Source organism: Papaver somniferum, chromosome 6, assembly GCF_003573695.1.
Source record: "Papaver somniferum cultivar HN1 chromosome 6, ASM357369v1, whole genome shotgun sequence".
Taxonomy (NCBI): domain Eukaryota; kingdom Viridiplantae; phylum Streptophyta; class Magnoliopsida; order Ranunculales; family Papaveraceae; genus Papaver; species Papaver somniferum.
Genome location: NC_039363.1, coordinates 10,364,508 through 10,392,429, shown reverse-complemented (window position 1 = coordinate 10,392,429; position 27,922 = coordinate 10,364,508). Strand labels below are relative to the sequence as shown.

Here is a 27,922-nt window from a genome sequence, read left to right as displayed (position 1 = left end):
ATATCCAATGAAAAAACATAGAGAAAATGCACTTTTGAAATAGCGTGACACTGCAAGAAAACACAGAAATCATCTGGCCCAAAAATGAAATACGCATGGTTACTTCAAGAATCAAAATAGAAAAAGTTGTTGGTATGAGCTCATAATCGCAAAATGATTACAAAAGAAGTTGCCGGTTTGAGCTTATAATTGCACAATTTCTTCGGTAAATCTGAAAGTTGAAAGAACCCTGTCCATATTGTGCTTGTCATATCATTGCTCGAGTGATGAGCATCTGCTAAAAGACTATAACATCAAGATTTATTACTTAGCAGACATGAGAAAAATTACCTCAAGACACACTAACATCAAAAGGTGCAATTGGATTTTCTTAGGCAGAGAGAGATTGGGACTGTACACATTAAATTGAATATTGCAAATCTTTTAATACGAATCTTTCTCCAAAACATTTTAGTATCACAAGACCCAATATCAAAAAACTAAATGAATTCTTATTGACTACTAAACAATTTCAATATCTACTAAAGGTGGACATGAGAAATTACATGGTTCATTGGTTTTTGCATTACTATCATCCACAAATGTTAAGGAAAATTTCATGTCATCATCACACTTGTGTATCCACATTTGTAAATATCATTATAGTAATGATCATTTAGTCGATTGATTTCAATTCTCTCGGGCATCTTAGAATTCAATTGCATAATGTTAGAGTGAGAAAATAAAAACTCAGACGACCACGCTATCGATCAAAAAGAAAAATGTTCGTTAGCAATAAAAACTTTAACAAACATTAGCAATTAAAACAAATCAACATCTTATATGTATATGAAGGAAAAAAAAACTCCTAATGCATGATTAATAGCGAATATCACAATGAGAAAACATAGAAAAAATTAACTTAAAAATAAGTTTAAAATGACACTTTGAAATAATGTGATTATGGTGTGAGCAAGTCCCCTTGCAAAATGTAAGACTTGGAAGGACAGTTTTCAAGATTAGTCAAAATAACGTGATTATGGTGTAAGCAACACCCCTTGCAAAATGTAAAACTTGGAAGGACAGTTTTCAAAGATTAGTCAAAAATGAAACAAATACAATACAAGTAGTTAAGAAATTGATTGGAAGCCTAATAACAAACCGAGCTTCAACACCTTTTTGAATAACTACACCTGACCTATGAAAAAAAATTCTCCGATCCGAACACTAGCAACGTGGCTAGCCATATAATTGCGCATGCGCTTTTTAAAACCAGTGTCCCTAAACCAAAACTATGAGACGTGCACCTGACCTATGAAAAAAAATTCTCCGATCCGAACACTAGCAACGTGGCTAGCCATATAATTGCGCATGCGCTTTTTAAAACCAGTGTCCCTAAACCAAAACCATGAGACGTGCACCTGACCTATAATTGCGCATGCGCTTTTTAAAAAAGATGAGCTCATAGTTGCACATAATTTCTTCAGGTAATCCGAAAGTTTATGGGAACCCTATCCACATTGTGGTTGTTATATCATTGATCGATCCGTAAATGATTCGGAACGGTATTTAAACAGACACATTTCTTATACATGAGCCGTGTGGGACAATAAATTTTAAGTAATGAAAGCTGCACTTCGTTCTTTAGCGGACACCTGCAGACTTATGCCCATTTTGTGAAATGAATCAGCTACGTCTAAAATAAGGCATCCTGTGTCATTTTGAGATATGGTTAGATTTACCATCGGAACATGCAATTTGTTCACAACCGCCTCTTGCGTCTAGCTTCACCTGCCATTTTAAGAGGTCAAGAAGATTGGATGAATCTAAACGTGGAAAGTGGAAAGGGGTACCTAAAATGGGGAAGCAGTATCTTCTCATATAAATACAATTAAACTGAATGAAGAGGAACTACAGATTCAAGTCAGAGCTGTTTTGTACTACAGAAACTATAACAGTCACATCGTCAAGCTTTCCCCCACTGTATGATGTATAGCCTGCAGCCTTCGCTGCATCTGCAAAGGGACTCCTTCCTAACTTCGATCTTCCTACTTCTTGTGCTCTATTAGCTAAGAAATCTGCTATTTCCTGTAAAAAAAAGAAAAAAAGAGTGTCTCAAAGGGACAAAACTTAGTGGGAAACCAGGGTAACAGTTTGAAATTCCGTATACACATAACTGTGCACATGAAAGTTAAAGACATAAGTGAATGTGGCTGGCCAGGGCCGGCTATGGCAGTGATGGAAAATTCAGAAAAATCCACAGAGAAAAAAGAAAATGTAGGACCTTTGGTTTCAGATTGGCTTCCAATGACTTGGAGACGATCAATGCTATCTCTTGCTCATATAAATTATCAAAAAGACCGTCGGTTGCAGCAATGATTACATCACCCTCATCCAAATCAATATCATACTTCTGAAACAGAAAAATTAGATGATTAGATTAGTTCTTAGATCACGATTAAAATTAAAATGGTTCTTTTTTACAATAATATACAATGGTGAATTGAGCCCACATGAAGACAGTACAAGGTTTGGTTTTGGCAAAAGAAAAATTCTTCAGTGGAGATCATTCTCGCAAAATTCACTATATTCCCATACTTAAACCATCATCTTGTCATTGAAAATACAGTTGCAATTAGTGGATGGCCAAATGAACACTGTTTCTACCACATGCGGTAGAGACACGACTATAGCATGGTATAATCACAGTGACAATAATATTTGCAACGATAAGAATACATTATTGCAAAAAGTCGACCATAGCACTATTTCCATGTGTGCCCGCATGCACTCTGTATAGAATTGTGAAAACAATGTAAGTACATCTCAACTCATACTTCTGTATCTTATGTTTCAAGGAACAGGAATATCAAAGCCGGAACTGAAAAGAAATAACTAGCAGGTGCTCCAGATGTGGTAAACAAATCCACTAAAAGGCCTAAAAATATATTCTGAGTTATTTGTATAGGATATATCTCGGATAACACCTTAACAATATAAAAAAGACAATGACAACAAAGCTACCTCTATCATCGATGTGGGATCATCTCCTCTCTCAATCTGTAATGGAAAGTTAAACCCATGCAGCATTGGCGAGGATCTTCTGAAAACAGTACCATTTCTTATAATGATAAAACCAGAGTCTCCAATATTTGCTGCATGAAAAACCTGCAAGTATGCTAATTATTATCAGTAAGAATGCTATACTAATCGCACCTAGCAAGGTTTTTTCAAATCAGTGCATGTTTCTTTTTCTGATGAAGCTGACTAATCTTTCTTTTGCCATGACAATATCTAAGAAGGCAAGAGGATAACCAGGTTAATGTGACATTTACCCCAACAATGGAACAATAAACACAAGGTTTACTTACAATATGAACATACCTGGCCATCAAAGTAAGCAACCAAAATAGTCGAGGACCCAAGAGAACGTGCCTTTGCAGCACTGCCAATAATAACTTTGTCTGGCTCAGTCACTTTAATGCTTTCACTCACTGATATGATCCTTCCGCAGTTTTCCATTAGTTCTTGAGCATACAATCCTGCATTAATTCCTGAAAATAACTATGTTCATAATATCAGTTTCAATCAAATGATATCTGATTCCAAAGGCACTGAACAAAAAGAAACTTGGATCAGCAGGCATCTACCAAACTACTAGCTCTCTATGAAGTCCTTCAGAAGAAACACAGAGCCTAACAAAGATATCAATGTATTACCCTATCCTTCCAAAGGAAAACAAAATCACATACAGGACAAGTAGAAGTGGGTAAAATAGATGACACCAAAGTTAAAATGAGTACCTTCAAGTGACCACTGACCAACTCCATCAGCTACACCTAACCACCTCTGACATTTGATGAAAAATGCATCCTCTCCACCTGATAATGCCTGGCATTGTTATACTCTGGATTACTAATCTTGATATCTTTTTCAACCCAAAAGAATGTGATGTCAATATTCATTACATAACAACCATGAGAAAGAAGAAGAAAAACTGAAAACCACGCATTAACATCAGGAGGTGTAATTGGTTTTTTGACGCTGACTGAGATTAGGAATGCATACATTAAGTTCAAGGAACCATGTAATTCACCTATACCTAAAGACGACCATTGTTCTTCCTCCTCACAGAAAATGTTGGTACAGCCAGAAACGGGAGTGGGGAAAGAATACTTGGAAGTGTCAAAATTGGGAGTGTATACTTCTTTACACTTTCAGGATTATGAACTCAAAATTCAACTAAGTTAATGATATTGGATTCAGCAATAGAATTTCCACCATTAACAGACTAGCATACGGCAGGCAGCAGCATGACAAAACATTAATTAGCTTAAGAAACTAATAAAGAATCTCACTCTGAAGAACCCAAAGTATAAATTATTATATCGAGTTACTACAAGAGAAGAGCACTGATTTACAAAAGAAGATACCTTTGAAGGATGAGGTAGCATAGCAGCACTTGAAGATAGGACGAGACCTGGGGTTGAAACAACTGGGATCTCTCTATATCATAAGTAAGATGACGAAATATCAGTCCTTTGTAGTAGCAATAAAGTGGCAAAGAAACAAGATAGATCATATAGAAATGAACAGGAGTTCTGATAGTTAATGTTTAGAAGGGTAAAATTATAATCGCAAGAAGGAAAATATGTATTTGGTACTACATATATTTTAATTTCCCCAAGGAAGATAAGTATTTAGCAATCAAATTCAACCCTTTCACCATGTCACCTATTAATGAAACAAGGCTAGAAATGAAGGGGGCCTCGCTTTCCTACATGGAAAGGAAACTAGCATATGGAAGAAGGCTTGAAAAGGTTTAGTTTCTGTGACAAAGCAACAACTTTGGCAGGTACAACTAAAACATATGTACATAAATGTTGGTTTCCTTTTATTTTCTCTCGAAAGGAGCGGCTTATCCACCAGATATATAACATCACATGTACATCCAGTTGTTCACGTCGGTGTTCATTCCAGATTATGGTGATTGAAATTTCAAAATGGACAAAATGAGTATGTTACTATATATTCAGGAAGAAATATAACTTACGTGCTTGAAGTTAGAGGAATTTCAGCATCTTGGGACTTTACGGATCCTAAGCTCGTTGCTTCAGAAGTGGCATTGTTCTCCGAATCTCCTTCATTGCTATATGTGTGTAAAATTACCACGGGCTTGATGTCTTCAATCTGTAGTCCACATAACCAGTAAGTGTTGGTCAATTATTTCAATGAAACTCATTTCTTAGAATTACTAGCAAGCAGTTTTGCCGCAAAATTGTAATATAACGGCCATTAGCCAATGCACAAGAATGAAACCACTCCTAGACAATCCTCAAAAGTTACGGCCAGAGACAACTAAAACTACACCATATGTACGAACGCGCTGAGCTTATGAAACCTGTAACTAGGAGGCATGCGGGTATCTGAAAAATGTCATCCAATTTCTTTACCTAGACTACAAATTACTTGAAAATTAAAGACAAAAGATAGTTAAAATGACCAAGAGCTCATGTAATCAAACAACTATTCTGTCTACATGCATAAATATGTGCTTTGCATGCTTCTACTATTGCTAATTTAGCTATCAAGTAACCTTGACCTCTTTGACTATAAAATAGTTTCGATAAAAATTATCAGCAGAGACTAACATACCTTCTGAAAGAAAGTAATTAAAGAACACTAACCTCTACTGCATCTTGAACTGTATTTGTCTCACCAAGCTCCTCAAGAGTATTATTTACATCTGCGGCAGGATCAAGCTCTTTGAGATTTTTATTCACATCCGCGGCAGGACCATGCTCTTTAACATTGTTATTTACATCTGTAGCAGGATCAGGCTCGGCATACGTAGGCAGAGGTATTTTAACCACATTAACCTTCTCATTAGTTTCTTTAGAACCGACAATTTCTTGGTCCTGATTGGGGACAAACTCTGTGTCTGATGATACATCCGGAACATCAGCACTGATATTAACCTCACTACCTTTGCTGGTTTGTTTTACTTCAGTAACAGGATCAGCTTCTGTAGCAGTAGGCTGAGAAATAAGTTCATCGACATGCTTGTTTTCAGAATCTCCCTCCGATGTCTCGGAAGCAGTATAATGTGTAACAAGTTTATCATCCGGATTCTCTTCAGGATCTTCCAGACAGACGGAAATCTTTCCTCCATCCAAAGCACTACACTGAGGCACAAGTTCATCAACAGACTTCTTACCAGAATCTGCCTCCGAAGTCTCGGAAGCAGTAGGATCTGTAACAACTGCGTTACCAGTATCCCCTTCAGGAGCTTCTACACAAACATAACTTTCTGCTTCATCCAGAGCAATAGTCTGAGGCACACATTCATCAACAAGCTTCTTATCAGAATCTGCCCCTGAAGTCTCGGATGCAGTAGCATACGTAACAACATTTTCATCCGTATCCTCCTCGGGATCCTCCACACACAGAGAATCTTTTACTTCATCTACAACAATAGTCTGAGGCACACATTCATCAACAAGCTTCTTATCAGAATCTGCCTTCAAAGTCACGGATGCAGTAGCATATGTAATAACTTTGCGATCCATATCCTCCTCGGGATCCTCCACACACAAAGAACCTTTTCCTTCATCTAAAACAATAGTCTGAGGCACACTTTCATCAACAAGCTTCTCACCAGAATCTGCCTCCAAAGTCTCGGACACAGTAGCATACGTAGTAACTTTGTCATCCTTATCCTCCTTGGGATCCTCCACACACACAGAACCTTTTCCTTCATCTAAAGCAATAATTTGAGGCATAAGCATGTCCATATCCTTCTCTTCAGAATCTTCGTCAGAGTCAATAACCGCATCTACATCAAGGACTGAGTCAGGTTCTGAAGCAGAACCTGAATCAACACCATCAATCACACTACCACTATCCACAACACCTTCCTCAACACCCAAACTTCTTTCAGAACCATGAACCATGTCAGACTGTACACTTGGACTAATTTCTACATTTCCACTAGTATCTTTTTCCACCTTCAATACTACACTATCTTCACAAATTGATTCAGCTACAGCTTCCTCACTCTTTACAGGAATACTAACTTCTTCTTGAGCCAAATTATCATCAATTGCAGTATCTACAACGCAACCATTATCCTGTTTTATATCAGATACTACCGGAGTATCCATTTCTTTTACACATTCCGTGGAAACAACCTCAATTTTCTCATCACCAGTGCCACCAATTTCGGCGGAACCTACTTCAGGCATACCTACCTCTTCTTCTTCAAGCAATTCTACTTTCTCACTCATAACCGGAACCAAAGCTTGCTCATCTTTCACCACACCTTCAACTGACACAACTTCATCGCCTTTCACCACACCTTCAGCTGACACAACTTCATCGCCTTTCACCACACCTTCAACCTCAAAATCTCCCTCTAAGGAAGTGGACTTTTCAGATTCCATATCCTTTGGTGGTGCACCAAACCTGAAAATTATGCTTCCGTCTGAACACTCTGTCGAAACGATCAAATGCTGTGTGAATAAGCAAATCACTATGTACAACCAGATCGATCTCAAATCACAGACTCGATCATTTCTACAAATTTTCATGTTCAAAAAATTTGAGCCAATATATCAAATTTAAACAAGCAAGATCCGCACATAAACAAAAATAATCGGTCAAAAACATTCATAAAATCACTCTCTTCCGCAATCAAGAATCTGAATTTCAAATTTTCACTCAACTAAATCAAATCTTTACTAAATTTAGACAAATTTCTCCTTCCACAGCTAAATTACAATTGTGCCACTGAAAAATGAAAAGTTAGAGTTTACCAGTAATAGAGTGATGACTGGAATCACCGGAAACCGTCTCTGATGGTGTAATCGTTGTTGTTGTTGATGGTTTTGCCAAAATCTGATGAGCTGATCTTCGTTTTCTGGATGATAATTGATGAAATTGAGTGACTCGATTGAAATTATAATAAGGTTTTGAGGAAATGCAGAGAATAGAAGAAGTGTGAAAGGAATTAGAAGGAAAATCAAGAAGAAAATGATCAGCCATTGGTGAGGTGTTATTTATAATTCAGGGTTTAAGGAGGAAAGAACGAGGAGGAAGAATCATGTTTCCATTGGTGGCTGATGACAATCAGGGAAATTAGACACGTATTTAATTTTAGTTATACCTTTTTCATCTGTTTTTGTCTCCTCCTGTGACACACAACTGACGGAGGAGGATAAGCTTATGAATTATGTTTCCACCCAAACATGATTAACCTACAATACTGCAAAAATGAGACTGCTCTGGAAAAATGGCAACTGATATTTGTTTTCCATCAGGTTGAAAAAAAAAGAATTGGCTTTAGATTTTCCGGTTCCGATGATTCAAAATTTCAAATGCAATGTCACTGGGTGCACATTACACTCGTGTTGCACATATAAGTACAATTTGTATTTAATTTTTACGCTTAAGAGCAATTGGGTGGCTGTATAAGTCATAAGAATGGCTTAAATAGCTCTTAAAACCAACAGATATCAATGTGGTATAGCGGTAGAGTTATTGGGTGATGTTATCAGTGACCGGATAAAAAAAAATCTTAAACCTGATTGGCAAGATTGGTGGGGCATTTTCTTCTCAATCAAACGGAAGATCCTAACCCAAAATCACCAGCTCAACTCAATGCCGCAGGTACTACTGGCTTGGCAAAACAAAGGGTGGGAGTGAGTTGTCTTTGCATTCCACACAAAGAAGAGGACCCACCAAACTAAAACTATTGGCTCAAGCGAAGTATACCTGAAAAATCTCTTACAACAAAACTAGAGGTGCATCTGCAATCCACGTGTACATAGATTCGGATGTAGCTCGTAATCCCATTGGTCCGAAATCTATCCAGTTTGGATTCAAAAAGATTTCCATCATCTTCATAAAATGATGTCTATTAAGTGATTATCATCACCAGAGTATTCCCAACACACACATTCTTTACATCTCTCTCTTAACTTACTACCAATACACTACTAAAAACATTACCTAACAGTTTCAAGAGAAGAGAGAAATGGCAGTAGCTACAAATTCTGCTGTAGTGTTGAATGCTCCATTCTTATCTGGAGGCAAAAGAAGCCAAAGCTTGTTCTCCACAACAGCAACCACTGCTAAAACTGTTGTCAGTTCACGTAAACTCGTCATCGTTGCTGCAGCTGGCGCAAAGAAATCATGGATTCCTGCAGTTAGAGGTGGTGGTAACCTCGTCGACCCAGAATGGCTAGACGGCTCGTAAGTATTGTAAACTAATCTCTTTCAAAGAGTGTGCACAAAATCAGACTCATTTCATTAACATTTTTGCTCTTTCTGGATGATAATGGCAGATTGCCCGGAGATTTTGGTTTTGACCCATTGGGTCTAGGCAAAGACCCAGCATTCCTCAAATGGTACAGAGAAGCAGAATTGATCCACGGCCGATGGGCAATGGCAGCAGTTCTTGGAATCTTCGTTGGTCAAGCTTACAGTGGCATTCCATGGTTCGAGGCTGGTGCTGATCCAGGTGCCATTGCACCATTCTCCTTCGGATCTTTGTTGGGAACCCAGCTTCTGTTGATGGGATGGGTAGAAAGCAAGAGATGGGTAGATTTCTTCAACCCTGAATCACAATCCGTAGAATGGGCTACCCCATGGTCACAAACTGCAGAGAACTTTGCTAACGCTACCGGTGAACAAGGTTACCCTGGTGGAAAATTCTTCGACCCATTGTCATTTGCCGGTACCATTCAGAACGGTGTGTACGTCCCAGATACTGAGAAATTGGAGAGACTAAAGTTGGCTGAGATCAAACATTCAAGGCTTGCCATGGTTGCTATGCTCATATTTTACTTTGAAGCTGGACAAGGCAAAACACCCCTTGGATTTTTGGGATTGTAATTAAAACATGTCTAAATCTGAACTTGAATCTTTAAAATTGTTGTATGTAAGTGAAGTATCGTAGAGGTATTAATCCATGGAGATTACGGTACGAACGATATGCCTTAGAAACTGTGGGTTTCGAGTTATCATAGACTAATTCCGTCTCCAAAATTCAAAATTCTTTCTCCTTGTAGCTTCTTGTTCATTTCTTTGTGTCCTTGTAAAGGTTGTGGCAGGGAAGGAAGAATGAATGACAGATTTGTAAGATATGTATTCTATTTAAGAGTCTGTTAATTACTTTAGTTACATCAAACCTTAAAATGATCTTGTATGTTTCTTGAAATTAAACATGCAAAATGGGTCTCATGTTGCAGTAAAAGGAACTTTGCTGCAAGAAGAAACGACTGTGTTGTGGCAACTGGCGCAGATGGATATTCTTTTCTATGCAAATTCATTATAGCAGCACATGGTCGTGCACTCTCGTGCTATTACCCCGTCCTTGTGAAAGACTACAATGGTAAAGACATAGGTTGCTATGGTTTGAGCTCATGATATAAGGTTTTCCTTGTGGTTTCATAGTCTCCGGGTACTATAAAAATCAATCTCTGCACTTAAAACCTTTGAGAGACAAAAACAAAAGGGCATTGTATATTTTGTATTCATAGACTGATCGCAAAGCTAGGGTTTAGAATTTTTGTACGGCAAGAACAGTGATGATGGATAACCTTCCTCATGAAATCCTTCGCGATATATTTTCTCGCTTATGTTTCGAATATGCGATACCGTGCAAGCAAGTATGCAAAACCTGGCGAAATCTCTTGCGTCATATTAAGCGCGACAAAAAGATAAATCTTCTTTTTGCATGTAAACATGATTATGATAATGTGCCATTTTACTATGGAGAATATGATGAAAACAATAACAAGAGAATCCATAAACAACTCTCTTACAATGCACTTTCATGGCTCGGTCGTCGTTATCTCAACTACCAGGCGGAAAATAGGACTTATAGTCCCATAGTTGGCTCCAGCAGGGGTTTGGTTTGTTTTCTTGAAACTCATAACCATGTCGATGATCCTATCAATATTTATAATCCTTTTACCAGAGAAACCGTCCTTCTTCCTCGTGAAGATGCAACGGATGATTACTCAGTGAGTGGATTTGGTTATCTTTATGCAACTAATGAGTACAAGGTTATAAGAATTCATTACAACCTTGGGCTTACTTTGCTAACAACTAGGGTTTGAGCTTAAAGAGTTTTTAATTTTATTGTGCTAGACGAACATCTACAGGATGCTAAGAGGAATTTCTTCAAGCACGGTTACAGGAATATCAAAAAGAATTCAGCAGATAAATTGGCTTAAGAGTTCAAAGGGTGAGCTGTGTTAAACAGATTGGATTGATGGGATGTTGGATGCAACCGGCTAGGACTGAATTCCTGCCTTGTTTTGGAACACCAAACTAGTCGTATTTCAGATTTGGTTGACATTTTGCGTGAAATTTCATTTTTGGTTGAGATAAAAATAAATAAATAAATTTAAAAAAAAAAATGTTTAAAACGCCGACTAAGGGGATCGAACCCTTGACCACGGGATTAAAAGTCACGCGCTCTACCACTGAGCTAAGTCGGCTGATGTTAAGGAGCCTAAAAGATAAACTATATTTCTCAATAGTTCGTTTTGAAAATTTTTAAACAGCGCACGGTTTCATTATTCCCCTCTATAATGAAAAATGCACTCCCTACTCTAGCCTCTAGGTATGTAGTTAGGTTTGATGTTTTGTCTTTGATCTTCCAATTATTAATTGATATTGATCGATAAATTGACTTATCATGTTTCATTTGTTGTCCATTCTGTGATTGAGGGGGCAGTGGTAAGTGGTTACAATCATTTGCATCCCCATTAATCACATGAAATGAAACGATCTCGAGTATCTAGTCTCAACTCACATTAATCTCTAAAACCTCTTCGCTCAAGAATTTTCTTATCTTCCTACCCACAGTAGACTTGCGGCTAAAATCAGCAACAGTTACATAATAATACATGTTGCGCGTGCTAGATCTTCAATCATCTTGTAGACGGAGAGCAAAAAACATTGGATTTCTGGGTGCCAGGGATTCACAGTTTTCTAACAAAAATGCTCATTCTATCGTGCAGCAGATGATCCACAAAATGAAGAAAGATATTGTCACCAATGTCAAAATACTCCTTCCATCCTCTATAGTGGCGGCATTCCAATAGGACAAAAAGGATCATTACATGCTCATTCAAGGTGTCCCTTATCAAAAAACTGGAATGACAAATTAACCCTCATAATTGATAACCTAGTTTAGTGATGATAATCAAGTTTAATGTTAATGATTAATTTCACTTATATTAACTCAAAATCAGATTTTAGAATTTAAAAAAAAAAAGTTTGGAGATGGTAAAGAAGTTTTAACCCAAAGTGAAGGTCAATCTCAATCAATTAAAGAAATTAACCAACAAAGTGAAAACTCAATGCCTAAAAATGGCCAGGTATACTTCTAAATTAGTCCCAACTAGCTTTTTGTTGCTCAAATACGTAAAAAAATTCAATTCCTTACATTTTCAGAGCTAATTACGGTTGGCATTATGCTCGTAACCAACCGTAATTCATAGTTACAGTTCGTAAAAGATGAAATACCAACCGTAACTGGTTAAATTTGGGGAAAACCCAATTGTAAAACCAGTTACGGTTGGTATATACAGTTACGGTTGGTAACCAAATGATATATACCAACCGTAACTGAATAAAATTCTCAGATACAAGAACATACGGTTGGTAGTTGAACTATTACCAATCGTAACAACATCAAAATCTCCAGTTACGGTTCGTAGTAGAGTTAAAATCAACCGTAACTCACATAAACCCAGAAACTTTAATTTCAATTTTCATCTAAAACCCTAATTTTGGATAGAAATTAAATTTAAATCGAACAAGATAAACTAAACCCTAATTGGATTTTTCAAAACATACTTCATATAAGTCATTACACTACACTTAATTAATTTTCGAATCGTCGATTAATCGAAGACGATGAAATTTTGAGTTTTAATGGAAGTTATGGTTGATGGGAGGAGGAGAAGAGAAGAAGAACGAAAACAAATTTTCAATTTAGTTTTGATTTAGGTTAAAAAATGGGGAGGATAACCTAGTCAATTTACATCCCCTTTAGAACATACCCTAACCAACTAAAAAGACATTACTATCACACTCCCGTCCCTATGATAAAATATGCCGCCTCTATAATAAGCTTGTTTACAATTGATGAGTATTATAAGAAAATAAGTTAACATTTTTTATCTTGAGAGTGAGAGATAAGTGGAAAAATAGGGGAAATGACGGATATGTCCATACTTCTTTTTATTATAAGAGAATCGGCAATTTCCATCTATCTTTATGTACAGAGGACCGAGGGGGCATAATTTTCAACCATGTACCGCGTACATAACCCAGTACAATTTGTCAACACAATGTCGTCAACAGCATGTTAACGTACCAGTGAAAACGTTTTATTCCTCCTCTGTAAACTCCCATCTATTTGGCCAGTCTCAACCTTGTACGATATCATGATATTTGAATATGAACTTACTAACCCTAGAGTTTAGACCTTCATATGTTAATCTGAAACCGTAATATAATAATATCTGGCGTCCCCATTTTGGTCACCCAACAACTTTGGATGTTAAGACTTTAGTGGTATATGATGTGTCATACATAGCCTTAATAGTCATTAAGAAACAGAAAAATCAGATACAAGTTAAAGAAAAAAAAAACAGTGTCCAAAAATTGGGACCATGACCAGCCAAGCAAGTAGGAAAGGGATCACTGAAAATGAAGGTTAATTAAGAATTGAATATTAAATATCATTGATTGATACTATTAATTTGGCAAGTAGTAGGTACTGTAATTGGATCATCCATGTAAAAAGAAAGAAGCTGTTGTGACTTGTTAGTTTTGATGACAGATTAATCCACCATCATCGTCTTCCACTTGGTAGGACCTTGCTGTGTAATTCTCAGTTGATGATGTTGAATTTTGTTTGAAAATGATTTATCATCAACTCTTTTTGATTGTCCGAGCCCATTAAAATAGTCACTTGAAGAATACTCTTTCCACGATATATGTGTGTATATATATATATGTACGTAAGAGGTATATATGCAAATGGCAGTATATAGTATATATGTATCATACTTATGTCATACTTGCATGACAGTTGAAATGATATTTTTAAGAGCTTATTGTATTACTTTGGGTGATTACTACTGATCTGGGATCAAGATGTACACATGAAGTGATTCTGCAAAAAATATCTTAGGAATAATGATCGCATCACCACTTGGTGGGTGATGAACAGATGATAATATCCCATGTACTGTAAGTATCATTGATGCTGAGGTTTAATTGAGTTAGTGCCGATTACTTTTAATTAACTAGTACGGAAATCACAGAAACAAAATCATGCGATGCGATAGTACTTTGCGGTCATAATACTGTTTAGTTTTTATTAGCCATCATTTTCAGTTATTACCTACTGAGGATAAGAATTAAAGCTCAAGATAGTCTTTACTACTTGGATAGAAATTCAATGCCTAGGTTATACTAGGCCTTTGTGGTTGATCGCATTTGGTTACATTTTTCTCAATACTAGTTCATTGAAAGAGACATGGACATTATTTTGTAGATGCTTCCCTGCTTCACGCCGTAGCATATATTCTCTCCGTTTTTGTAAAAAAGATATTTTCAATTTTTCATTTTAGTATAAAAAATAGGTTAAGTTGAAGAAATGATAGCAGTTTTTTCCAACAAAAAAACGCAAGTGGTTTATACAGCAATGAATTGGATAAAACTGTGTAACTTGTGTCATACAATAAGGTAATATTTTCTTTGACTCAAAGCAAGCAAGGACTTCTGGCCTCGGAGTTCAAACCACATATTTAATGGAACATTTCTTGGCTCGTTGAAGCCAAAGACATGCATAAACGATCATGCATGATCCTCTAGAACTAGGAGGACTAGAGCAAGAAAAATCGGATATCTTGGACGCGCAAAGCGTGCGTGCTAATTCAGTGATTTACTGGCTTGATTGTACAATTCCGGCGACAGTACGTTAGATTAGACACCGACTTTTTTTCACCCATGATGAGGACCCAAAATGAGTCAGTAAGAGAATCAAATGTGTCAGCACCACGTTCGTAGCTTCATACACAATGCATATTCTATCGTAATCGTATTATCTTATCTTAATGTTTTTCTGAATTAATTAAACCTACTATGATCAAGACTTAATTAAACCGGAAAATGGGTTATGTGTCCAAATATTTTTAAAACATGGTTCAAATGGACGAGTAAAAATTAGTACGAGTGAAATGGACACCAAAAAAATAGTAAGGACGAAACTGGATTCATCCTGACTTAAACTTAGAAAATAGCAAAGATGAAACTGGATTTATCCTGACTTAAACTTAAAAAATAGCAAGGATGAAATTGGATGCATCCTGATGTAAATTAAAAATAAAAAAAAGTATTTAAGAATGGGTAGGATGAAACTGTTTACATCCTGGCTATTTTTACATTTTTGTCCATTTAAACAGTATCAAAATCTAAATGTCCTTTTCACCCAGAAATTATTGATTTTGATCTTTTTAACCAATTTTATGTAATTAAACCTCGTATGATCAAGAGTGGTGAGTTTAAACCTCAAAAAAAAAAAAATTAACCTGAACATGCATTACCAGCTATAAATCTACTAATCTAAACTCCAAGTGAAACCAGTGAATTATGATTTTTATTCACGAGCTGATCTTCTTTTATTTGTTGGAACTTGAAGTGGATTTTAGATTTCTCTTCTGAAATTTGAGATTGCACGTGTGTCAACTTGTTTGTAGTATAATTTTTCTTCTTGTTGTTCAGTTCTCCACTTGTAAATCTATAACTGAACGTGTCAGTCAGTAAATTCTTCTCTGTCCAAAAACTGTCTCAGGGAACACTGTGCTAGCTCATTATCTCTAAAATAAACGACGGACCCGTATAGGCTATAGCAACGAACATTACAGGTTGTGTGTTTCCCTATTGAGAAATTGCCGCGTCCTGATCCGTGTCCGCATCTGTAAAAACCAGGCCCAAACGAACTCTAGTAAACGCAAAATCATGCATGCGTAGAAATTCAGTGTTTTTTACTGGCTTGATCATGCAAATCAGGTACGTTAGATTAGACTCCGACATTTTCCCCAAGTTGAGGACCCAATTGAGTCAGGAAGAGAATCAAATGTGTCAGCACCACGTCCAAAGCTTCATGTACAGTGTATTTTCTGTCGTATCACGTATAATTATCTTATCTAGGATTGCTTAATTAGTTAAAGTATAATGTGTCCTTTGATGATCAAGAATGGTGGGTTGAAACCTCAAACAGAGTCACCTGAACATGCATTACCAGCTATATATCTACTAAACTAAGTCCCAAGTGGCTAATAAAACCCACTCATACCTGATTTTAATTCACGAGCTGATCTTCTTTCTCCGCTTTCTTTATTAGATTTCTCTGCAGAAACCTCAGACTGCACGTGTGTGCACTTCTTTGTACTGTTTTGCTCGAAAATGATACTTTACCCCTTGATTTTTACACCAAAAATGTATCCCGCCAATGTGTTAGTTACCCATTGGTTCATTCATTTAAACAGGTCCCCTGTTTTCCTGGTGGGGAGTGGTGGAGAGGAAATCAACGGTAATTCTAAGTACCACATAGTGGTGTAAAAATATGGTGTAAAGAACCGGGTCTCGGTATCACTTTCGTGTTTTGCTTCCTGTTGGTAAAAATTTTGTTGTTGTTGTTGGTTTTTTTTTTTATAAACTAAATTTGCATTGCATCGTTTTATAATCTGGTCGCACACCCGTAGTCTAAATCTACCCACTCGGTCAAATTCCAATTAGTTGGTAAATAACTTGCCCACAAACGAGCGGGGCCTACTGAACAGAAAGTTATTGGCCTTTAACATGAGTAGGGGGCCGGACCACTGTACGATACGTCAAGGGGAATAGTGTCCAGAACTGGATCCCAACTAAAGTGGGACCCATTTAGACTACGGGTGCACTAGCTAAAACAGTAACATCCCATTTAGACTGCCGGCTATGAACACAGAGGGTTGCAACTTGCAAGTTTAAATTCTCTGCGGTTCCAAAGAAGCAAATTTTCCGTTAATAGATAGTGAGAACTTGTCCGATTTGGCTGTACAGATTTACTACTATAAATGCAAAATTGGTTGATTAACCTTTTTTGTGGGTGAAAAAGACTTAAAAAAAAGATATTGTTTAAATGCCTAGAAAAATTAAAGATACTGTTCTTTTAACATCCTAAATGGATATTTCACCTAGTTTTTTTAACCGAAATTTTGAAAAGCAGACATATATATTCATTTTTTTTGTTTCTGCTTCAACTATTAATATTATAAATACACTGTTACTCGTACGTACAGTTAAAACCAAATTAAACGATATGAAATTACTAAAATACAAATGCATTAAACAAAATCAATTTTCAAATACAACTGTTGCTTGGCCTGGCTTTAATGGTGTTGCATATTGAAAATGAGATTTTGGTGATCTTCAATTTCTTGTTGAATATGAGACCGCATATGGTTTTCGTTATTTACTGCACTATTGTTTGAAAGTATTATTCCCGACAAGGCAGCTTGATCAGCGGAGTTGTTCATATCGGATGAAGATACTAGTAAATGAGTTTGAAGTATTGAAAATCATATTATCTTTAGTACTATGTTTCCCTCCTCTTACAGTAGGAAAGTCGGGACTGGGATCTCTAACACTATGTTGAGGGTTAGGAGTAGGAGTGGTGCTTCTTGATAACGAGGCTCCTAAAGCAGATGCAAACGAGTGAGACGCTGCAGAAGAACCATTTTTTTGGACCCCACAAATGCCATGTGCAAGCTGAGAAAAATTCATGATGCAACTGTGCAAGCTGCGCTTCAGCAAAACCTAATATGTCAACACAATCATCCCGCACCAAAACCCTTCTTAATTAATAGAAGCACGAAGCCTAATAACTAATAACTCAAAATTTTACATTTCACACTAAGCAAGACAGTAGTAGCCCACATGGAAAGTAGAGTCAAACATAAAACAAAATTCAAAATACGGAGATAAAAAATCACAATCAATTATAAAATCTAAATTAGCTGAAAGCATGAAGATAACAACCCAGCAGAAAATATCATGAAACACCAAAGAGATGCTTGGTGAGAAAGGTCGTTTCACACCCTTCAAACAAACACTGATTTATTGAACCAAAGAAAGGGCTACTAAGTACTATCACAACAAATGAGACATTTTCATGTCCAACGACAGTCCACCTACTTCCACGTCCACCATTACTTCACGTCCAACAACAACAGAAACTTTTACACAAGATATACCAACAATTTATTACTCTAAAGTACTGTCATCCATCTCAATAATCCATACCACAAGCAGTTGCAATCTAAACAATTTACATCATCATAATTATCTCGAAGAGTTGGTAGAGAAGAAATTTTAATCATTCATTTATACGCGTTACTTACAACTAATACAATATTATTAATCCTCTCCAGTAATTCCCTTAAGCAGTTGTATTAGAGCACTTGTTTCATTTGCAGGAAGTACCTAGTTTCATCGTTAAATTGTGACGAAAATCAAGGTATATCGCAATTTAAAACTAGATGAAATTGATTTCATCCTGCATATTCTGATGAAAATACAGCTATATCATAGTATACAACTAGATGAAATTGGTTTCCTTCTGCATATTTTGACGAAGATACGATTATATTACAGTCTGCAACTAGATAAAATTGGTTTTATCCTGAGTATCCTGACGAAATTAAGGTATATCAATATGTAAGCTATACGAAACTGGTTTCATCATGCATATTTTGAAGAAAATACAGTTATATCAAAGTCTACAAATAGATGAATTTGGTTTCTATGTGAGTATTCTGACGAAAATTAAGGTATATCAGTGTATAAACTATATGAAACTAGTTTCATCTTGCATATTTTGACGAAAATACAATTATATTACAGTCTACAACTAGATGAAACTGGTTTCATCCTAAGTATTTTGACAAAAAATAAGGTATATCCATGTGTAAACTAGATGAAACTGATTTCATCCTTCCCACCAAATACAACCCAAAAAAAAAACAGTTTCATCCATGTTAAAACTTTGATGAAAAAAATTTTAACTGAATCCAAAACAAGATGAAACCAATTTCATACAAACAAAATTCAATCAATTTCAATCTATATTTTACATAAGCTTAACCTAGATGAAACTAGTTACATTCAAACAAAATTCAATGGATTTTAAACTAGATTTTGCGAAAGTTAAACCTAGCTATATGAAACCAGTTTAATCCAAACCAATTTTAATCATGTTTTAAGCTAAATTTACACAAGTCAATGAAAGTCGTTCATAAAATAGAATTGAAAACAAAATTAGGATTAGGAAACTTACGTGTTCAATGATTATCAAGAATTAATCCATATTTCAATTTCCCATTTTGTAAATTGGCAGATTTATAACCTAATTTAGCTTTCCGAACTTATGAGATGATGATGAAATTGGGAAAATTTAACGAAATTAAGGCATTCAATTCTGATGGTGGAGGAAGATGGTGGTGTTGGTTGTAGTTGTTGTAGATGATGATGGTGATGGTTTTAGTTACTGTGGGTGATGGTGGGAATGGTTTTAGTTATTGTTGTTGGGGTGGTGGCTGTGATTATAATTAGTGATGGTGGTGGTGGTGGTGATTGTAGTTAATGATGCATGAAAGAGAACATCGAGATGGTGGCGGTGGTGATTATAATTAGGAATATTCTTTTCCTAATAATACCTAAAATATATTTGATTAATATTTTTATATTGTCTTTTAGGAATTTTAATTTCAAACGGCTCTTGGTTTGCCGTTCTTTTCCTCTTTTTTTTTTTCCAAATGGTGGTTGATTAACCGTATAGTGGAGACTATCAGGTACTCGTTCAATTGAATAAGTGCACGATCGAGTTTGGAGGGAAAGGGTGCTTCCCTCTACCCATAGTAACATCAAATTAGGTCCTTTTTTTGGTTAGAGTCTTTCATTTTGAACGAGACTCTCAACTCCTCAAAACTATTAATAGAATATTATGACTCAGCTAAAAAAAACGACGCATCTAGAGATGGACTAAAAATATGGTCAAATATGGACCTTTCAGAGATCCATAGACGGTGGGGTTTTATTATGTAGGAATTACCTATAGATCCTATTATAGTGTTCCTACTTAGTGGCAGGTCCACCCACAAAAGCCCAGTAATCGGAGGTCCATAATAAAAAGAAAACAGAAAAATGGACCCAATTTTTTAAGCCATGGTCCTGCACACATGTGGAACATATGGGGACGTATTTTTAAATACCGAAAACACCCTCAATTATATAAAAGCATAACCAAATCCATTTCTTCTTCATTTTGTCGATCTATTCTTCTTCTTCTTCTTCTTCTTCTTCATTTTCTCATCTGTGGTTCGGTGAAGAGCTCCGGCTATGAAGATCTTCTGAGGTGTTGATCAATTCGTGAACTCAAACTAAGATTAATCGGTAGGTTCACTTTCTTACTGTTGGTATAGTTTAGGTTTTCATTTTTCCTTTCTTCTTCAAAAGCTTATTTTAATTTAGGTTTTTTTCTTCTCGGATTAGAGAAATTTGCATGTTTATAGCAAAATCTAATGTTTAGGCATTAGATCTAATGTTGATAGTAAACTGGAAGAGTTTACTTTCGTCGATTTGGTATGATCTCTGAGTGTGTTTGTGTTGCACCGCGTTTTTTAATTGATTTTTGGGTTCGATCCATGAGTACGTATATGTAATACTGAAATATCTTCTTTGATTCGGTCATATTCAGAGTTTAATGGATGTTTGATTATGTTTTGATCTCCTTGTTTGATTGTTTATTTTATTTTATTAAAAAATAGTTCAGATCTAGATGGGTAATCATGTTTTCTGTGAATTTCTTCACTAGATCTGATCATATCAGTTTCATTTTGTTGGTTTTAGATGTGTTTCGGTTTATTTTTGTGTATGAACCAACAGTACGTATCTGCAGTACTGACAGAAACCTAGTTTTGAAGACCTTTTTTTATTTGATTCAGAAGTACATATATGGAATATTGAAATAGAAGTGTTTCAATACTGTTTTTTCACGGATTCGTTAATTATTTTTGACATGCAGCTGATTGTTGTGTATGAACCAACGGTACGTATATCCCGTACTGACAGAAACCTAGTCTACTTTTAAGAAGAAGAACAAGATGGTGCATCGTTATGATTTACAAGGAGAATATTTGTTTTCTGTTTCCAGGTATGCTTTCTAATCATCTTGTTTGATTATTTTGTTCGGTTTTTCTTCTTTTGATTTGTTTTTTTTATTGTATTCTGATAATCAAATCGATTTGATTAACGCTTTTATGGTTTTTAGGTCTGTTACAGTTGTTTTTCGTGTATGAATTGACAGTACATATATGGCGTACTGATACAAAACTCTTCTAATTTTGTTTTATTTGAAGTTTTTCCAATTTTTTTGGTTCGATACATGAGTATGTATGTATAATACTGATAGGAAGTGCTATTTCTGTGTTTTTGCTCCTTTTTTAGTCTTACCCTTCAGTACTTATGTGAAATACTGTAATATGTCTTTCGATTCTCTTATTTTTCATAGATTTGTCACCTGTTGTTGTCATACTGTTGATTTGTAGTTCATGAATCTTCAGTACATATATCGCATACTGATAGGAAGTGCTCCTTGTTATGTTTGATTCAGTACGTATATGAAATACTGAAATAGATGCTCTTTGTTATGTTTGTTCAGTACTGGAATTGGATATGGAGATGATCTGGAGCTGCAGTTCAGAACTTATTGCAAGAAACGACAGATTTTGAATGTTAGGAACATGAGTTGTTGTTGGTTCAGATTTGCAAGCTTGTGAAATTGGCGGTGGTCTTGATGAAGTTACAAATTGGTTGTGATGTGTGTTTGAAAGAAGGTGTGATGCAAATGGATTTGGAGGAACATAGAAGGTTGGGTTGCTGATGTAAACTGAAGATACAGATGAGATAGAGGAGGAATTGTAGGTGGTGATTACTGTGAACAAAATCAGTGGATGAGATGTTCGTCTCAATGGGTTTATGAAGATGGTAGTGTTGTTTAAACAGGGAAGAAGAACAAGTCTGTGTTGCAGCTGAATTGAAATGACAATGGTGTTGATGTAGTTGTTGCAGTTGTGGTTTAAGCTAATAAGATTGTGATGCAGAAAGATATAAGAGTACTGAGAAGATGAAGCTGAAGGCAGTGGTGAATGGTTGACTGCAGAGGTGCTGATGCTGCAATAAAGTAAAGTGAATTGAGGAGTACTTAGATTCCTAAGTAGTGTAGCAGATATGTACAGTGTGGCAGATATGTACTCAAATTTGTAAACAAATCTATGGTCCTCTATATGTTTTAATTAAATTTGGACCTCCAGATAAATAAAATCTCGATTTGGTAGAAATATGTTATTTCACACGTACTTAAACAGTGGGGTATATTAGTCATTTCCATGTTTTCAAATAACTTTGCACCTTAGAATAAGAGTAAAATCTAGTTAGACCCTGCTATAAATAACCTTATGGGTTTAGGATCAAACAAGAAATTTTTCTTTTATTATTTGAGTGGGATCTTGAAAACTGATTTGAATGGTTGGATTTCATTGGTCCACACAAATTTGGTCCATCTTAAGCTTCTTCCAAAAATAAATGGTTTACTATGCTACGCTACGATGTTTGGGACCTTGGGTGATAGTTGATCGTTGACCGCCATATATAGGTATTAACCATTCGGGTTATCAACCACTCCTGCCTCAAAACGATTGCAGTCAAGCCTAGAGCTACACGTGGTGCTTCTTTCAATACCCCCATTTGGGTGCCCGAAAGAGGAATTCAATTGTTGCCTAGGTTCACAAAGCGGAAAGCTGTCTGCAGTTTGAACTAGGAACAAAGTTCTAGAAAGGTATCTTGCACATTATACATAGTAGTGTGAACTTAACCCTGTTTCCTGATTAGGTATTTGCTGCTTAGGCATGTCGTCATTTCTTGGATCTGATTATAAAACCACTTCATTCGTCATCAGTGACTTCTTCTTCTCCTTGATTCCTTCAATTCCTTGTTATTTGACGTCCTAGTTAAATACAGTAGACTGAGCCGATAGCTACTGGTTCCCAACTTGTTGCGTTCCTACAATTTTTATGGAATTCAATACATAATGTTGGATGTAGTTAGACAATTAATTCACTCAAGTAGCTAGCTTGAGGTAAGCACAAGACACAGAGAATTTGAAGCAGAGTAAACTCCTGACTGAAACCCCTAATATTCTACAATCTTAAGTTATGGAGCATTGTTCACTTCTCCCCAACTTGCACACAATGGAGTTAACACCAAGGCAACAACAAACAACACTATGTCAGTTGCAATTCTAAATCTCATTTTCAGTATAAATATCCTCGCGTTATTAGGGGCCACCCGAAAGGATTTAGGGGCCATCAATTTATACCCAGCCAAAGATTCTAGTTAAGGGGTACCCTATATGATATTGAAGTTACATAAATGCCCTTCTGGTAAAACTGTATAAAAACCAAATCAAAAAAAAATCTACTCATTTCAACTCTTGTTCTTCCAGATTCATATTATCTTCCGATTGTGGAAGAAAAAAAAAACTTTCCCTCGTTCTTGTGTTCAACCGAAACATCGCCGCGAATCGTAAAATCAAAACATCGTTGATTCGTTTATAAAACAATGGATAAGGGAAATGAAACCCACAGACCTAGAACCAAAAATGTTGCTCGGGATATCGATCCAAAGATTGGGATTTTAGCAAGAAATAAAGAAATTGTTGCTGCAAATGAAGAAGAACGTGAAGAACGCGAAGAAGAAGTACCCGTCGATGTAGTCGGTGGTGGCGATTCCGATAGTCAAACACTTCGTCAACTTCAAATGGCCCCAATTAGGTAAGAATCTATCATTTTTGGGGTTTATTTCGCTTTAATTTGACGAATCGAGAAAAAATAATTCTAGGGTTTTCGGCTATTTATCCAGATTCGGGCGATATTCATGCTTATTTACTTCCGAATGTAGTCGTGTTCTTCATTTCTCAAGAACATCGACAGTATTCGGGAGAAATATTTGGCAACGAAGAAGAAATACAAAAAAGGAACAAACAACCCAAAAAAAATTAAACCATCGTTAGTGGCAACAAAGGAGGAGGAAGAGGAAATCAAGGCTAATAAGCTAGGTCAAGAACAATTCCATCATAGAGAAAGATTAAAACAAGTTGAGGAAGAGACCGAATGGATAAAAAATTATTACATTGTGAAAGATCTACCCAAAGAACAACAGGACGATCGTATATTTTGGATTAATGTTTCATTGGGTCCTTTTGTTGGTAAGTACAAGAAGCCACGCCACAATTATGAACCATCCCATATTTCTTCAAGGGATGTTAAACTATTACCGATTTTGTCGGAAATTTTATTTTGAGGCCATTGTTATATTCGGCAGTCAAATAATGTTAAACTATCACCGATTGTAAAGGATAAGAATACTGAGTTTTGAAATTTTTTGAGGAATTCGTTTTTGGGGCCATTCGGAGGTAAATAACTCTACATAACTACCGAATGTATATTTTTTTGGAAAACCAGTTTGGGGTTTTTTCTCATATTCGGCAGTAAACTACTATATTGTAACTACCGAATATACATATTTGGTACTCTGTGTGTTATATTCGTAAGTTTATTCGAGAAATTATCTACCGAATCTGGTTAGTTCATGGCATTCAATTCATGCAATAATCGGTTTTTCTTGTTTACAAAAGCACACAAACACATGCGAATCGAGTATTTGAGTTTCTTAACACAATACCTGTGTTTTACATGCATCGTTAGCTTCAATATCAAGCGATTTTCCATTTTCTTCCATGAAAGGGTCGTCTAGGTTTTCCTCTCCACAAAAGTTTGGATCATTCAACATATACCCCAAATCGTATTTGCCATGATTCTCACCTTCTTCTTCATATCCATCCATTTTTGTAGTGATAAAATGGGTTTTCCCTTTTTTCCTTCACCTTCTTCTCTATAACTCTAACAACTCAAAAATGAAAAAGAAATGGAAAAAATGAAACAGAAATCATTCTAATACTGCACCGACTACAATCGGAAGTCTGGGTAATATTTTGGCTTCCGATTTAAATCGGAGGATAAAAATGTTATCATATCCTCCGAATATATAAGGGTAATTTTACCATTACGAATTACGCGAGATAAGGGCTGGCTATATTTTTCCTTTGGGTGGCCTTTTTCGTTTTATTATTGGCCCCTAAATCTTTTTGAGTGGCCCCTAAAAACGCTGAGGATAAATATCCCAACTTGTTGCACATATGATGCAGAATACTTAGATGCTACTCCTTGAAATATGAAGTGCAGTCTAAGATTTCTATTTTAGAATTGTACTTTAGACCATGAGGTACACTTGCAAGAGGAAACTTAACCAAATTGTATTCAATCTGCCACCCCAAAATTTTGCTAGATCTCTGTGTTCCTAAGAACACTTTGTGTTGCTTGCACTTTACATCCATCGGTATTTGTTGTCTCCAAGGCTTAACAATTCAACTTACCGGAAATAGTATGGCGCCCGTACCATACCATCATAGATTTGGTGTGTACTTCTATTGAAAATGAGTGGAAATTGAATTACCAGTTTTGTCATTCATTCCGTAGAGTATAGAGTGCTTTTTAATTGGAACATTTACTTGGTTTAGCAACAGAACTGATTCATTGGAATTTATTCCTTTGTGATTATGTCACCAAACATAGTAAAGTACCTTGGAGAATCCGAAATATGTACTGTGGCTTACAAACATGGGCATGGGTTTACATTTTCATATCTCTTTTCCGGTGATAATTCAGGTCACTTCCGGACAACTGTAAATTACAGAATTTCTTAAGACCTTAAAAGATCACCAAAATTTAAATGCACAAACTCAAAAAAAATGAGAGAAATAGGTCTAGAAATTATCTTCCATTCATATTAAAACCCCAAGAAAACCAAAACAGAGGAAGAAATACAAAATATACTTTTAGTTATCCACATGATAAACCCTAATTTTTTGCAATTTTTTTCTTTGATTCTTCTTCTCAAAATAATACCGCCAAATTGCATACAAGACAGAAAATTAATCACACCCCTCCTCCCTCCATTACAAGACAAAGACTCCCATTAATTTCAGTTTTGAAGCTGATGCTATGCTGCAGCAACAGGTCCACTTTGATTACACCCTGTAGATCCAACGGTTATTGTTGAAGATTCTCTGTTTGTTGTTGGTCTAAAAGGCGATGATGATGATTTCTCTTTCGCTTCATCTTCAATTATTTGTTGATGTCTGCATTCTGAACTGCAAAAAGCGGTATCTCCCCTGTAACAAGAAAATCACAAAATTCAGTCAGAACCGTTCATCATAGTCAGATCTTAAATCAAATTACAAACTTAGAAAGGAAATAATTCCAGAAAAACAAAAACATTCAAATTCACTGTTTAAATGGAAATATTGGAAGAAAGGGTATACCTATACATGTAGATATCACGACCAGGAGCTAAACGACGATTACAGAGACCACAAGCTCTTAAGAAATGAGAAGTTTGAGCTGATGAATTAGATAATGGACTTCTTAAATTAGTATAATTTCTTGGTGATATAGTCGATAATACCCTCTGATCAACTGTTAAATAGTTGTTGTTGTTATTAGTATCATCACCATTAATGGGTTCTACGTCAAGAAGATCTATAGTAAATTCTGTAATACTTGTTGTTCTTCTGAACACTGGTGGTACTCTTGGTCTCTTTCCTAACATCATCTTTATAATCTAGAAATAAAGAACAAAAACAAGCTCTGTTTTTTTTTTTTTATGCTCTGGTTTAGAGAAAAAGAGAAATTCTTCAGAGAATTTGAGAGAGAGGAAGAGGAGGAGTGAAGAAGAGAGGGGAGAAGAGAATTGTGAAGAGGAGGGGGGAGTTAAAAACGAAATGAGGAATGTAGGAGATGAAATCTACACCGTTGATGTTTTTATATGAACAAAAACGTCCACGTCAGTGATTTTCTTTATTTTAATATCAATTTTGTATTTTTGTTATTATTTTGTCATTCCCTTTTGTTAATAATTTTGTTTTCTTTTTTTGGTTATTTTACTCCATTAAAGTGTATTTATATCTTTAGTCATCCGCTACATCTAACGGTCAGGAGATGCGGTTGATGGTGTTACTGAAGGGAGGATGATAATAATAAAATGATGAATCTTTTTTGTTTCTGTGATTTTATGGTGTGTGTAGTGTGTACGGGAACTGGGCTATTTGCAGTCAAATGATTTTATTTATTTACTTCCAGTTCCCAATTCTTTGGGAGCCGTAATCTTAACCGGCAACTTTAGTTAAAAAAATGTTCAGAGCCTCAACTGTACTAGGTTACTGTTACAAACTGATACATGTGTTTGGTGCCGTCGCCGCCCGGTGACTTTTATCACTGGACGTGCAAGGCTTCAGCCAAATTAAGTCTCAGTTTTGTCCACCACCCCTAGATTGGCTGGTTGTGTGAATATGGAGGTTACAACAATACGCAACTACTACGTGACATAAACAACTGGTAGTGTCGTTGTTGATGGAGGACGTTTTCATTTGAGCTGGAAATTAACTTTTTGACTTCATCTTTTGGATGGACAGAAAGGTTCATATAGAAACCATTATAAAGGGATACCATTAGCAGGATGATGAAACCATGGTCCAACTTAATATGTATGTGATTTCACCATGAATATTAACATCTGACAATTTTATCCCCGTATAAATAGCTTTTTTCTAAAATTTACATCAGGGGTAAGTTATCAGATGTTACTTTCATTACCAAAATGTCCGGAGAATGATTGGTTGCAGAGACTGGAATGGATT

General features: G+C 36.0%; 3 protein-coding genes and 1 non-coding gene across 5 annotated transcripts; 1 reads left to right on the top strand and 3 right to left on the bottom strand.

Annotated features, from left to right (window-relative positions):
- Window positions 1-1,457: 1,457 nt before the first annotated feature.
- On the bottom strand, window positions 1,458-8,123 carry LOC113286897. Of its 2 annotated transcripts, none has more exons than XM_026535539.1 (9): window positions 7,794-8,123; window positions 5,667-7,471; window positions 5,033-5,169; window positions 4,413-4,485; window positions 3,783-3,870; window positions 3,364-3,533; window positions 3,004-3,147; window positions 2,264-2,389; window positions 1,458-2,067 (listed from the first exon to the last, which is right to left on the bottom strand). In XM_026535539.1, the coding sequence occupies exons 1-9, from the start codon at window positions 8,020-8,022 to the stop codon at window positions 1,891-1,893; spliced, it is 2,949 nt and encodes a 982-aa protein (XP_026391324.1). In that variant the 5' UTR covers window positions 8,023-8,123; the 3' UTR covers window positions 1,458-1,890. The 2 variants fall into 2 exon arrangements, with proteins under 2 accessions (XP_026391324.1, XP_026391323.1); XM_026535538.1 differs by having other exon boundaries at window positions 1,483-2,067; window positions 2,264-2,392; window positions 7,794-8,122.
- Window positions 8,124-8,897: 774 nt separating this feature from the next.
- On the top strand, window positions 8,898-10,158 carry LOC113286896 (chlorophyll a-b binding protein CP24, chloroplastic-like). The gene is made up of 2 exons (XM_026535537.1): window positions 8,898-9,231; window positions 9,324-10,158. Exons 1-2 carry the CDS (start codon window positions 9,014-9,016, stop codon window positions 9,871-9,873), a joined length of 768 nt encoding a protein of 255 aa, XP_026391322.1. The 5' UTR covers window positions 8,898-9,013; the 3' UTR covers window positions 9,874-10,158.
- Window positions 10,159-11,414: 1,256 nt separating this feature from the next.
- Window positions 11,415-11,486, bottom strand: TRNAK-UUU. The gene has a single exon. It is a non-coding gene; the product is annotated as a tRNA-Lys (tRNA).
- A 14,499-nt stretch (window positions 11,487-25,985) lies between these two features.
- On the bottom strand, window positions 25,986-26,979 carry LOC113286895. The gene is made up of 2 exons (XM_026535535.1): window positions 26,549-26,979; window positions 25,986-26,398 (listed from the first exon to the last, which is right to left on the bottom strand). The coding sequence occupies exons 1-2, from the start codon at window positions 26,836-26,838 to the stop codon at window positions 26,227-26,229; spliced, it is 462 nt and encodes a 153-aa protein (XP_026391320.1). The 5' UTR covers window positions 26,839-26,979; the 3' UTR covers window positions 25,986-26,226.
- Window positions 26,980-27,922: the final 943 nt, after the last annotated feature.

What these genes read in the sequence shown, in the direction of transcription:
- LOC113286895 (XM_026535535.1), bottom strand. Translation starts at nt 26,838, where the DNA reads ATGATGTTAGGAAAGAGACCAAGAGTACCACCAGTGTTCAGAAGAACA. An exon ending in CGTGATATCTACATGTATAG is followed by an intron (nt 26,399 to 26,548) that starts GTATACCCTTTC and finishes TTCTTGTTACAG; the next exon opens with GGGAGATACCGCTTTTTGCA.
- LOC113286896 (XM_026535537.1), top strand. Translation starts at nt 9,014, where the DNA reads ATGGCAGTAGCTACAAATTCTGCTGTAGTGTTGAATGCTCCATTCTTA. An exon ending in CCAGAATGGCTAGACGGCTC is followed by an intron (nt 9,232 to 9,323) that starts GTAAGTATTGTA and finishes TGATAATGGCAG; the next exon opens with ATTGCCCGGAGATTTTGGTT.
- LOC113286897 (XM_026535538.1), bottom strand. Translation starts at nt 8,022, where the DNA reads ATGGCTGATCATTTTCTTCTTGATTTTCCTTCTAATTCCTTTCACACT. An exon ending in CAGTCATCACTCTATTACTG is followed by an intron (nt 7,472 to 7,793) that starts GTAAACTCTAAC and finishes TCGTTTCGACAG; the next exon opens with AGTGTTCAGACGGAAGCATA. An exon ending in ATTCCTCTAACTTCAAGCAC is followed by an intron (nt 4,486 to 5,032) that starts GTAAGTTATATT and finishes CTTATGATATAG; the next exon opens with AGAGATCCCAGTTGTTTCAA.